Here is a 12,917-nt window from a genome sequence, read left to right as displayed (position 1 = left end):
CATTGATGTCACTTTTTAAGCATCAAAGTAAATGATGTCAAACTGATCCACATTTACTGTTTCTGATGTCATGCTAAGTTGAAGGTTTTTGCATGTGACAGTTCATTTGGTCTTAAACATTCAACCATTGGATCCATCTACATGTCTATGCTTATGTCTATCTGTCATTTTCTGTTTCCTTCATATTTCTTAATTCCTTAAAAGGATTGATGTCTATGCCCATGAACCCAATGTTTTTGTTACTCCCAACCAATGCCCCATATCTGGTATAATAAAGTAAATGATGTGAGCTGTCTTGTTTGTGACAAAGTGCATATAAAATATCCCTTGCTCAGAGCTTCTAGATTATGGTAGCCCCACTCCCATGGCTAGTGATATTCAATGTTGGGCTAGTAAATAACTACTATTGCCCGCCGGCTAGTGAAAAAAAGTCAAATGTTGCAGTTAAGTCTATTTTGTAAATATGAATATCCTGCCCCCATCCCCCAGTGTTTTTAAGCTCTATCTCCCTCTTGACATTGTATTAACTTAAAGTAAAGTAGGGCTAGTGAATTTTTAATTGTGGCTAGTAAATATTTTAAATCACTGATCCCATGGCTAGTGGATTTAAAAAAAATTCTAGAAACCTTGCCTTGCTGCTATGCAGTTAGAATAGCATATGTATGTTGCTGCAGGTTTACTCTCGGACTGCAGATGAAGTGCTGCAATAACTATCTTAGACACCTACTAGCAGTAGTGTAAAATGTGCTGGCGGGTCAGTGAACAATATTCCTTTCCTTTCCTCTCACAAAACTGGATGTCGTCTGTCTTGAAGTATGATTCAGTATCGTGCAATAATGTACATATCCATTGGATATAAACATTTATGAACAAAACACAAAAGATGTTTCCCCGGGCCATATTTCTAGTGAAATTTATTTGCTTAGTAATTTAGATCCCTGAAACAAAAATCTTTTATAAACTGTTGACCCAGTGGTATAAAGATTTTTATATACTAAGCAGATCATTTGAGGAAATTTGATGTTTGTATTATGATGGATACGTTTACTTTGTCTTACAGATCCAAAGAATGGTAATATCAGGAGGAAACTTCCGCCCAGACACGCTCAAGCCAAAGGAAGTTGTGTCTCTCCTCATTGACGATGATGAAATGGAAACTAAATGTATGTGCATTTTCATTTCCATCTATTTGTAGAGAGAAAAACAATTGTTTACCAGATAAAAGTATTCAATTGGTATGAAGTTATCGTACAAAGCCATGTAATAATTTTTATTTTATTTTTCTGAAGAATGCAATACCGGTAGTTTTTCGTAAAATTAAAAACATATTGTAATGCATTTGAAAAAAAGAAATGATACATTTAAATAGAAATTATTTTTCATTTGTGTTTATCTGTATGTAACTATTGCCATTAGTGTTTTATTATCTCTGAAAGTAGGAGCTATTTAACATAGTGGACATTTGTTACTTGGGTCATAGAAGGTTTGAAGTATTTTTGCCATAGTCTGTACTTTGTCCCAGCAAAAATTAAGTGTTTTTTTTAAAAAGTAATTCTAGTTTGGTTTGATGTAAAAATAAAAAGGAAAATTGTTTACTATTATTATGTGCAGTTGTAAAAACATTGGTTGAGATATGTAAATAGAAAAGCAATACTCTTGCACAGTGAAGAATATTGTCTGCTGACAGTTTTATATTTTCTCAATTTTGTTTATTTTTCATACATAGAAAACAGATCTCCAGCCAACAGAGACAGATTACCAAATGAATAATCAAATATAGAGTGTAGTAGTATAGATTTTAAAAATATATATATAATTTAATTTAATGTGATAATTCTGATAATTGATAACTTTGATTGTAGTGAAGTTCCGACAGGATGAAAAAAGAAAGGATGGAAACAAGGAAGAAAGAAAAAGGAAACGTGAATATAAGGTAGACATAATGCTCATGGCAATGTTATTTTCAAAAAATTCTGTTAGTATTTACTTGACATGAGATTAGTTTTTTAGCTGGCTGACATTTATAAAATGCTCTGTGGCCGAGAGATAAAACGTATGTATGTAAAAAATGACTAGTGTAAAGCATATAGTTATGATTTTCGATTTCAGAAACGAGAGGGGAAGAAGTCGAAAATTGGTGAATCAAACATAACAATACCTGCCCCAGACACAGAATCTGTTGCCAGCCACGACTCGTACTCTGTCCCAGCCAGTCCTCAGAGTGTGGTAAGAAATCCTAGACTTCTTATTAAGTTTAAAGATTTTTTATTTTATATATAACTAGTTTGTTTTTCAACGGGCTTTTTTTTTCTTTTCTGGGATCGATCTTTGTTTGTGGGGCCATTTCTTGTTCCAGCTTGTGCACCCCGACTGGTATATTAAAGGCTGTGGTATGTGCTATCCTGTAATGTGGAATGGTGCATATAAAAGATTTCTTGCTAGTGATGGGAAAATGTTGCGGATTTCCACTATCATTATATGTCAAATTACCAAATGTTTGACATCAATATCCAATGATTAATAAATCAGTGTGCTCTAGTGGTGTCGTTAAAGATTACAAACTGTTTTTGTTTTAAATGTTGTTTAATAATGATACCTTACTTATCCAGTGTTTCTGCCAGAAAGAAATTTTTGGGTATGGCGCTATGAAATTGAATATTTACAATGTGTAATGGAGGTATGGAGGTCCTCCCCCAGAAAGAAAATGTGTTATGTTTAGGGTTAGGGTTAAGAAAATCATACAGTAATGATAAGAGTCACTAATTTTGTCAAAGGTCAACAGTAAACATTGTAATCTGCCAAAACATTTGGGTATGGCGCCATACCCATTTCACCCTCTGGCAGAAACCCTGTTATCCCATTTTGGGTACCAAATATAACAAACCATTCAACTATCTGTCGAGAAAATTTTAAGTAGCAACTCTTTTGTTTGAAGTCCATTGTTCTACTAAGCTAAAGTAAACATCTTTGTTTTCGCTTCTTATTTATTGAATGAGTTTATTTTGTGCAAGAATATATATCACGTTTTCACAAAATAAATTATTTTGTGAAAGCATATGCCCACCACCGCTACGCGGTCTCGTGGTATATGTTCTTGCACAAAATAAACTCATTCAATAAATAGGAAGCAAAAACAACGTATGTGAAGTTCTGTATTTATTACATACCTTCTTTTATGTTTTACAAAAATGGTTTTTAATTTAATGTCATAACAACACTGTTAAATCTATGATAAAAACTCCTTTCATGGATTCATTTAACGTTAAGAATCATACTCATACCATGTACATACATGGATATCGAAAATAATAGGCTTTTTAAAAGAAAAATAGCTGAGGCAATAAATAGAATAACTTGATACTAGTTATTATCAATAGATATCCCTCATTAAATAATTTTTATTTTTTATTAGCTAAAGCTCAAGACAAGTGAAAATTATCTGATAAATTTGATAATAAATCGTAACTCGTTTGTTATTATCTGTTTATGTCATGTTTGAATCAAATTAGTAGCAAAATACAAACCAACATAAAATTGTACTAGTTTTCTTCATTTTTTTAAATTAAAATTTAAAAAATGTTTCTACGGCAATAATTCTAAAACTTATAATATAATCTTTGTCCTTAATTCTCAGAGTGATATTCTTTGTCTTTGTGTAATGTTAAGCTGGTTTTAGCATCACCAGTGTGACCCTCATGTGACCAGGTGTGAGTTGCCTCAACGTACAGACACACTTAGCATCATGTCGTCATAAACGCTTCATTGCCCAGTCTTTTTCAATGAGAGACTTAGCTGAACATTATAGTAATTATTTGTGATTAACTTTCCTATTGTAAAAAATTCTAGTACTCTTTTCCAATTAGTGATTTTAGCTGAATATTACAGTGATTGTTTGTGATTAATTTTCTTTTTGTAAAAAAAATTCTAGTACTCTGTCAAGTGTTACAAGCAATTTAATGACTATATTTTTCAGGGGGAAATACCTATTTAGGTTTCGTTAATAATATGATGTGTAGCAAAGTATTATTCTTGTGCAGTGAAGAAAATTATTGTATTCTTTTGTTACAAAGTTAATGACATCAGTTATGAATAAAAGTTGTTTTTGGTTGAGCTGCCATTAAAAATGGTATTATTAATTTTATTTTACAATTTCACAAGCAGTGCTACAATAATACTTCATTATTTAACAAGAAAGAAAGAAAGAAATGGTTTATTTAACGACACACTCAACACATTTTATTTACGGTTATATGGCGTCAGACATATGGTTACGGACCACACAGATTTTGAGAGGAAACCCGCTGTTGCCACTACATGGGCTACTCTTCCGATTGGCAGCAAGGGATCTTTTATTTGCGCTTCCCACAGGCAGGATAGCACAAACCATGGCCTTTGTTGAACCAGTTATGGATCACTGGTTGGTGTAAGTGGTTTACACCTACCCATTGAGCCTTGCGGAGCACTCACTCAGGGTTTGGAGTCAGTATCTGGATTAATAATCCCATACCTCGAATGGGATCCGAACCCAGTACCTACCAGCCTGTAGACCGATGGCCTGCCACGACGCCACCGAGGCCGGTCATTATTTAACAATGATATTCTTTGCTTGGTTCACTGTTGCCTTTCCACCCATCACTCACTCCCACCCCCCTCTTAGACAAGGAAACAGCTGTAGCCTTTGTAGATAATATCAGATAATGTATACAGTAGTCAATGAATTAAGTTTTCTTTTTATACTATTTTATGTAAATAGATTTAGTTTTTTTGTTTTTTGTTTACAGTACACTTTATTTTTGTGTGGTGGAAATGGTTTGTTTTGTCTTAAGTGTTTGTTATTATTATTTTTTAACATCCTTATCTTTCAATATTGTCATCACCATCATCGCAGTGTTTCTGCCAGAAAGAAATTTGTTTGGGTATGGTGCTTTAAAATAGAATATTTACAATGTGTAATCTGAATGCAACCACATAGGGGCGGGACATAGCCCAGTGGTAAAGCAGTCTGGGATCGATCCTCGCCGGTGGACCCATTGGGCTATTTCTCGTTCCAGCCAGTGCACCATGTTCCAGCCAGTGCACCATGACAGGCATATCAAAGGACGTGGTATGTACTACCCTGTCTGTCGGATGGTGCATATAAAAGATCCCTTGCTGCTAATCAAAAAGAGTAGCCCATGAAATGGCGACAGCGGGTTTCCTCTCTCAATATCTGTGTGGTCCTTTAAAAAATATGTCTGATGCGATATAACCGTAAATAAAATGTGTTGAGTGGGTCGTTAAATAAAATATTTCCTTCTTCTTCCTGAATGCAATTACAGTTAATAATGGGTATGGGAGGGGGCCTTCCCCAAAAAGAAAAGTGGTTAGGTTTTAAAAAATCATACAGTAATGATAAGAGTCATTAATTTTGTCAAAAGGTCAACTTAAAAAAAAAAAATCTGCAAACAAATTTGAGTATGTCGCCATACCCATTTTACCCTCTGGCAGAAACCCTACCATGTATACCACTTGTTTTTAACATCATACTAAATTGATGTATTTAATATATTGGCACATCAATAGCAACCTTTGTTTTCGACTAGTCCACATATACTTTATGTTCATTTAGCAATGAACAGGCTGTCGGTTTATGTGAATTACAGATAAATGTTGGTGATATCTAGCTATGGTTTACCCCATTGACCATGTACCAGTAATATTTACAACTAAAGGAAAAACAAATATCCTTTGTGCTTGACAGATTTATACTGGAACACATCTGTTGGCTTATTCCTCTGTTGACCATTGTGTATGAATATTGTAGGCTTGTTTGTTTTTCTAAAACTACAAATATAGTAAGTTGTGTTGGTTTCAATTTTCCAAAACCATAGAAATATATATATATGCATGTTATTGTTTGGGACCTAAGAGAAGTTGGCCATTTTCGAATGTTTAATGTTTTGTTTTATATTTGAGAAGATGTATAGTGTTGATCAGTAGTATCAGCTTCATATTTTATAGCATTCCTGTCAGTTTTTGTGACTATTTAAGTATCAGCATTTGCCTTTTAGAACTGGACATTGCCATTTGCATACCAAAAATGTTGTCAGTTTTCAAGGCTATACTACCACTATCAGTGTTTGTTTAGCAACAAAAAAAGAAAGAAAGGTTATGGCTGGTGAGACATCGAATTCTGCTGAATGTTTATTATTGCTTTAACTGAATGTTTAAATTACCCATCAGGGTTTCCGCCAGAAAGAAATTTTAGGGTATGGCGCTATGGAATTGAATATTTACAATGTGTGTGCTGCATGCATTTGCTGTCTCCCAAAAAGAAAATGGGTTAGGGTTTGGGTTATGAAAACCATACAGTAATAATAAATCATTAATTTTGTCAAAAGGTTAAGTTAAAATATATATATATATCTGCAGAAAATTTGGGTATGGCGCCATACCCGTTTTACCCTCTGGCAAAAAAATTGCCTATTTATTTATACATTTTTACAAGTTAACTTTTTCACAATTATGTTTTTCACCAAATTTTTTTATTTTGTGACAAACATGCTGTGATCATTATCCAATAAATCTGATTTTTTTTCTTCTAATCTGCTGTGTTTGGGGAAAACAGATTATTGTTTGTTCTTCCAAGCTGGTATGTTTCAATTAGCCAATTACTGTACATGTTGCAGATGTATTCCAGGTTGCAATTAGCCAATTACAATATGTGTTACAGATGTGTGGGAGACTGCAATTAGCCAATTGCTATATATTTTGCAGATGTCGTTTGGGAGCGAGGCGCTGGTATTCGGAGCTCAAGAGGACAGTAGCAATGATGGCGGACTTGTTATTGTTGATGATGCTCACAACACATTCCCACCTGGTAAAACATTAAAATTTCAAAGAAAATTTTTACATTTCCCCCTAATGTATTACAGCCTTTGAAGGCAGACCATAATTGAGCTTATAATGTGTATCAGATTGGTCAGAGTTCAAAACTTAGATTCTTCCTGTTACAAAGTCATACATACTATGTGACCTGAGTTCACTGTCCAATTCTGAAATACTTAGATTAAAACAAATCCTGCATGCTGTTTATGTTAAATCCATTTTCTGTTTTTTCAATTACATAAAGGAAGTATAACATGCACTAAAAGGTGTCTTATAAATGGAGAAGTAATTAAAAATTATTTGTACCAAATATGAATGGTAGTCAAAGCAATTTGTTGGTTTTATGAAGTGAACATTAGTATTACTGTCCATTGTTGTTTTTTGGGTTTTTTTATTTTATTCATAACCTGTAACAGTAAAAACCGTCAAAACTTGTCTAAACTGGACATGCCTTAATACCAGTCTTTTTACTTTGTCCCGTGTGGTTTGACATCCAATAGCCAACAATGTGTTCTAGTAGTGTCATTAAACAATAACAAAATGTGTGTCCGTTTTAGAGGTGGGTCACTGTATATCAGCTAAGTAATTTGAGCATATTAAGAACAAAACAAATAGCCCATCACCTATCCATGTAACATATCTCATGTTAAGATACCAGACTTATATACATGTGAACATGAATTGTTTATTCCAGTCACATCAACGCCCAAATCTCAGGGAAAGCGAGGTCGAAGTAGAGGGCGACCGCGCGGTACCGGTGTAGGGAGGCGGCCCCGGGGGAGGGGCTCGAAGAAGTTGCTGAGTGCTGCAGAGATACATGGTGCTCAGGCCGGGATGAACGCAGCATATGCAGCCTACGGTTACAGTTTGCCTTCAGGTGTGCACACATGATTTAATTAAAATACAGTCTACAGTCTATTCGGGATGAATGTAGCTCTGTGGTAGAGTGCTTGGTCGAAGTGTGATGGGTCATAGGATCGATCATCTTTGATGGACGTTTGTGTTTGTGTTTTCCACCTTGACCTGTGCTCTGTTACTAATGTATTCATATTCATGGTATGTACTGTTCTGTCCTGTCTATGGGGATCACCCTTGATGGATGTTTGTGTTTTCACCCTGACCAGTGCTCCATTACTGATACATCTAATGCCATGGTATATATTGTCTTGTCCTGTCTATGGGATCTCCCTCGATGGATGTTTGTGTTTTCACCCTGACCAGTGCTCCATTACTGATACATCTAATGCCATGGTATATATTGTCTTGTCCTGTCTATGGGATCTCCCTCGATGGATGTTTGTGTTTTCACCCTGACCAGTGCTCCATTACTGATACATCTAATGCCATGGTATATATTGTCTTGTCCTGTCTATGGGATCTCCCTCGATGGATGTTTGTGTTTTCACCCAGACCAGTGCTCCATTGGTACTGTCCTGTCTATGGGATCATCTGACCATGCCATGGTATATATTGTCTTGTCCTGTCTATGGGATCTCCCTCGATGTATGTTTGTGTTTTCACCCTGACCAGTGCTCCATTACTGATACATCTAATGCCATGGTATATATTGTCTTGTCCTGTCTATGGGATCTCCCTCGATGTATGTTTGTGTTTTCACCCTGACCAGTGCTCCATTACTGATACATCTAATGCCATGGTATATATTGTCTTGTCCTGTCTATGGGATCTCCCTCGATGTATGTTTGTGTTTTCACCCTGACCAGTGCTCCATTACTGATACATCTAATGCCATGGTATATATTGTCTTGTCCTGTCTATGGGATCTCCCTCGATGTATGTTTGTGTTTTCACCCTGACCAGTGCTCCATTACTGATACATCTAATGCCATGGTATATATTGTCTTGTCCTGTCTATGGGATCTCCCTCGATGGATGTTTGTGTTTTCACCCTGACCAGTGCTCCATTACTGATACATCTAATGCCATGGTATATATTGTCTTGTCCTGTCTATGGGATCTCCCTCGATGTATGTTTGTGTTTTCACCCTGACCAGTGCTCCATTACTGATACATCTAATGCCATGGTATATATTGTCTTGTCCTGTCTATGGGATCTCCCTCGATGGATGTTTGTGTTTTCACCCTGACCAGTGCTCCATTACTGATACATCTAATGCCATGGTATATATTGTCTTGTCCTGTCTATGGGATCTCCCTCGATGGATGTTTGTGTTTTCTTCCTGAATAGTACTCCATTACTGATATATTGAAAGTCATGGTATGTACTGTCTTGTCTTTTGAAACATTCATATAAAAGATCTGTTGCCCTTGGTACCGGCCTCACTGGTGCAGTGGTTAAGCCATTGAACTACAGGCTGGTAGGTACAGGGTACACAGCCCGATACCGGCTCCAACCCAGAGCGAGTTCTTAAGGGCTCAGTGCGTAGGTGTAAGGCCACTACACCCTCTTCATGTCGTAAAAAAAAAAGGAAAGACTCAAAAAGGAAAATGGGGATAGACAGAGATGTGTTGCATTGAAAGAACTATTAGAATGCTTTTTTTTAACTGCTTTTCATTTATTGGTTGCATAAATAAAATATTCAAATAATCAGTATTTAAAACTGCAGAATTTTTTTTTTTTTTTCTGCTGCATACACATTTTTCAATTGGGCTGGGTGGAAAAAAAAATCATTAAACGGCCATCATTGCTACAAGGCAATGTTTGCTGGTTTGGTAAAGTCTTTTTTCGTTGCTCTTGAGTTGAAAGAAAGATGTTTCTTTGGGAACAATGTCAGTAGACTCCTTCCATATGTGGTTTTATCATCTGTGTTGGAATTTGAACCTAGGACATGCACGTAGGGGCACAGCTGTTACAGATGACAGTGATACAGAGATCAGACCATTCCGAGTGTATCCATCTGTCCCCCATTAGTTTTACTACACACAGAGAACCAGCAGGCAGGCTCATGCTCTTAGATACTTCAAGACTTTCAAACTTTATAAACCTAATTTTAGTAAATTAATTCATAGTTTTCAAATGTTTGCATATCTGGTCTAGATTTTTTTATCTGTATAATTGTGTTAGTTATTCTTGGGGTTTTTGTTTATGGTTGTTGATATAGAATTGTTAAACTGTGGATTGTTTATACATTGCAGTAAAGCAAAACAATCTGAGCAACGTCATAATTTTGCAGACAAAACATTTGTCGTTTATTACTAATATTAAAAAATAACTAAATTCCATAATTTCTCACAGTAAACATGTCCGTAAGTAATACAGTTATGGATGTCTAATTTGCACGTTTAGTTTTGTGCTGTTGATTTTTTTTTAATGACTAAAGCGATGACTCGGTTACTGTTATAACTGTTTTCTGAAAAGCAGTCAACACACTTTAAACAAAACACAGACAACCAAATTTTGGAAATAAGATGGATAACTAGTGTATTTTAGTAGTACAGTACATAATGTAGAAAACCAGTGTAGTTTATTAAGGCCACTCGTTAAAAGAAAAAAAAAATCCTGTAACCTGATGATCTATAATTATGACTCCCTAATTAAAAAATGCCTATATTACATTGTCATTTCTTAGCTTTTTGGCACTAAGAGAGATCAGTTTTAAGTAATAAAATGTTGAATGACTAGCCAAGTGACACACCAGCAGGCTAGTGCTGGATCAAACCTATAAGACTAACTCACAACTAACATAGTGGGTCAGATAACAAATACAACTTTTAAGGAATGCCTAAATAAGATAATCAGTTCCATTTATTATTAGTTTTTATCCTAAATCTAGATTCATACTTCACCACCGACTCTTGTCGGCGAGTAGTTGACTCACCCAGTTCTGCTTCTGTTCAAACCTAATCGTAATTTTTCAGTGAAGTCAGTGTGGTTTTAACACAGTTCATATTATATTTTGGAGCGCATTCATTCCAACTATTTTTCGTTCACCTAATACATTTTTTTTTAAAATCAGTTTCGCATGTGGTCGGCAATCAAATTATGAACTGACCATAATTGTTTCGTTTTTTTTAATTGCAGGATCCATCGATTCTCCTTGCCAATCAGGTTCCTTGCCGACATCTGGCAGAAACACACCAACGTGAAACTCCACCATTTATTGACAAAGTTTTCAACAGTGGATAGCATAAAGAGGATGAAAATAAACTCAATATTTCATCAACTTGTGTGGATGTTTGCATCTTGCTGTTTTGTAACTGTGTGTGATTCAAATGAGGTGCTGTGTCATTACAGAGTAGCAAGGAATTGTTTGTGATACGCATGTTTTTTTACCTCCAAGGGACTAAAAGTTGACTGTGAACAACACTGGATAAACATGACAGTTGATTAACATTTCTGTACATACACTGATGTTTGATAAAGAAGTACATACAATATGAACATGACAGTCCATCAACATATATATTTAGATTTATAAAAATGTGTGCTTTTGAACCTTTGACTTTTTATATGTGTGAATTCATGCAATAGATCATTGAAAACCCTTACAATTCCATTGGGAATAATTGTTTTGCAGTGATGCCTAATAGTGTAACATTAGTATGACTCGGGCTTCATATTTAGGCTTAAGAAAGTTTTCAGTAAAATAGTACTGATATGATTGTGTGACCAATGTTTGAATTTTCCTATGCACATACTGTCTTGTCTGAGGTCCACACCTCACTATGTCCATGACATGCTTGCCAAATCCAGATGAACAATGCAGGCAGATTAAAGAGAAAACTGGTGCAATTATGTTTTACGTGTCTTAAAGGTCTATCCTCAGTTTTCGGCGATTGTTAAGGTGATGTCAACCAACAGAGAGTTTTTAAGGACGATAATTATATATTAAATGTATTTTTTAAAATAAACTATTAGTGGATGTATATTAAACATGTTTCTAATTGTCCCAGTGTTTGCACTAGGTCAAACTTTATTTTATTTCCTAATATATATTTATTCGTATGTGCGAAATTATTGGGATACCAAATCCAGTTTGGGCTACTTACAAATATTAGGACGATCAAAAATACTATGGGCAGAATTTACAAAACCTGTTTTAGACTTACACATGTGTAACTACGTACATTTACTATGCTTGAACATAGAAAAATGGGCTTCGTAAATTTGCCCCATTGAATATACAGATAATGAAATTCTATACAATGAATTTTTTTAATTTAATATGTAAATACTAGTCGTTAAAATATTTTATTAGTTGAAAACATCTTACAATGCATCGAACTCAGGGCAGTCCTTTTGCTGATGATGGCAGATAAAAGTCTGCATTGCTCATCTACAAAGTAATTTAAATGTGTAAGTGGTAATGAATTTGGTGATGGACGCTGAAGACTGATTTCTGTGTCGAACAAATATGCACTACTTTGTGGGTTGTGTTGGTTATTATCAGATATCTTTGTCATAATACACAAACGTAGTTTGGATTGTTCTTTAGCAATGGATGTCGGACAATAATGAACTATGCCTTTACAAATACATCCACACACACCACCCCTATATTTTTGGACCTAAATAATTGTATATAAAGTCAGTTGTATGTCCAAGTTAAATTCCACAAGTTGTACAAGTGCTATATGTATATTTTTTTTAATCGCTGAATTTTATACAGTAATAACAATAGATGGCTAATTAGACAGGAATGTTGGAAATTGACATTTCATTAATAATATGACTTATTCTTTGTTAATTTAAAAACATTTTTATTATGTCATCTTGTGGTCAAGGTAATAAATTTTGTTTTAATAAATAATTTCTTTCTTTTTTCCCTGTTGTATGAAATCAAACATGTTATTCCTTGCACATAGGCAGCAGCGGTGATACAAATAACATTGATGGTCAATGCTTTTTCAAATGTTACTACTGAATTTCTTTCTACTTTACTCGCACATAGTAACCACAGCATAAATTACCAAATCTAAATAGTTTTATTAAAACATTTCTTTATTTAATGTCGATGTTTAAGTTAAAAGTGTCCAGTTAGCAAGTGAGCTGTGTATATATATTTGATTTGTTTTTCTTTGAATTGTAATATAATGTTATTAATTTTATGCTTTGCAATAAACCCATT

At 34.8% G+C, this 12,917-nt stretch overlaps 1 protein-coding gene across 1 annotated transcript in view; it reads left to right on the top strand.

Moving 5' to 3' along the window:
* LOC121370910 (chromatin-remodeling ATPase INO80-like) overlaps window positions 1-12,596 on the top strand; it is a 71,965-nt gene extending 59,369 nt beyond the window's left edge. Inside the window, exons 32-37 of the mRNA XM_041496443.1 lie at window positions 1,061-1,163; window positions 1,863-1,933; window positions 2,110-2,226; window positions 6,757-6,859; window positions 7,562-7,744; window positions 10,871-12,596. Coding sequence (XP_041352377.1) covers window positions 1,061-1,163; window positions 1,863-1,933; window positions 2,110-2,226; window positions 6,757-6,859; window positions 7,562-7,744; window positions 10,871-10,935 — 642 coding nt within the window. The 3' untranslated portion in view covers window positions 10,936-12,596. The remainder of the gene's footprint in view (window positions 1-1,060; window positions 1,164-1,862; window positions 1,934-2,109; window positions 2,227-6,756; window positions 6,860-7,561; window positions 7,745-10,870) is intronic.
* The last annotated feature ends 321 nt before the right edge of the window (window positions 12,597-12,917 follow it).

This window comes from Gigantopelta aegis, chromosome 4 (genome assembly GCF_016097555.1).
Source record: "Gigantopelta aegis isolate Gae_Host chromosome 4, Gae_host_genome, whole genome shotgun sequence".
Classification (NCBI taxonomy): Eukaryota; Metazoa; Mollusca; class Gastropoda; order Neomphalida; family Peltospiridae; genus Gigantopelta; species Gigantopelta aegis.
Note: the sequence above shows the minus strand (reverse complement) of the source record. Positions and strands in the feature narration are given on the sequence as shown.